At 51.1% G+C, this 818-nt stretch overlaps 1 protein-coding gene across 1 annotated transcript in view; it reads right to left on the bottom strand.

Moving 5' to 3' along the window:
- LOC106338596 overlaps positions 1-818 on the bottom strand; it is a 1965-nt gene that overhangs the window by 71 nt on the left and 1076 nt on the right. The window contains exon 3 of the mRNA XM_013777537.1: positions 20-662. Coding sequence (XP_013632991.1) covers positions 20-662 — 643 coding nt within the window. The remainder of the gene's footprint in view (positions 1-19; positions 663-818) is intronic.

The raw sequence follows: 818 nt of genomic DNA, 5'->3' as shown, positions 1-818 counted from the left end.
TCAGTTCTCCAATCAGGACCAAATCCGTCGTCATCTGGAGTAGCGGGGCAACGAGGGTTTGTTCGATAGGAATATCGATGCTTGGTTTCTCGATACGATGTATCGGGATGGTTCGTTTAACTTGATCACGAAGCTTGCTGCCAAGGGCCGTGAGGGCGTCGGCGCAGATGTTTTCGCCTCTGGGAACTTTGATGAGTTCGAAGAACCCGAACTCTGCTGTCAGGCTTTGCACTATTTTGAGATAGGCATCCATTCGGTCATTGCGGGCATCGTAGTCGCCGCTGAACTGACTGACGACTAATTGAGAGTCGCAATAGGCGCTTAGTCGTTTAGATTTTACGGCTTTTGCTAAGCGGAGTCCGGCGATCAGAGATTTGTATTCTGCTTCGTTGTTTGACGCGGGAAAGCCAAAGCTAAAAGACTGCCTGATTAGCTCTCCGGTCGGGGACTGTAGTTGGACTCTGGCTCCTGCTCCCTTGGTGGTCGATGATCCTTCGACGTGAAGCGTCCAGTTTGAGCTTGGGAGTATAAGATCTTGTTCCAATTCTGGGGCCAACTCGACCAGGAAGTTCGCGAGGACTTGGGACTTCGCCGCTGTGCGGTTCTTGTAGGTAATATCGAGCTCGCCGAGTTCGATGGCCCACTTCGTGAGTCTGCCAGATCTGTTGGTGTTTTGGAGTATCGTTCAAAGAGGTTGATCAATCAGTACCTCCACTGAATGTGACTGGAAATACGGTCGAAGCTTTCTTGCTGCCTCGATAACTGCTAAAGCCATCTTTTCCAGAGTCGGGTATCGCGTCTCTGGTCCGGTCATGCGT

This window comes from Brassica oleracea, chromosome C4 (genome assembly GCF_000695525.1).
Source record: "Brassica oleracea var. oleracea cultivar TO1000 chromosome C4, BOL, whole genome shotgun sequence".
In the NCBI taxonomy this organism is placed as follows: Eukaryota; Viridiplantae; Streptophyta; class Magnoliopsida; order Brassicales; family Brassicaceae; genus Brassica; species Brassica oleracea.
The sequence above is the reverse complement of the archived record's forward strand: the minus strand, read 5'-3'. Positions and strand labels throughout refer to the sequence as shown.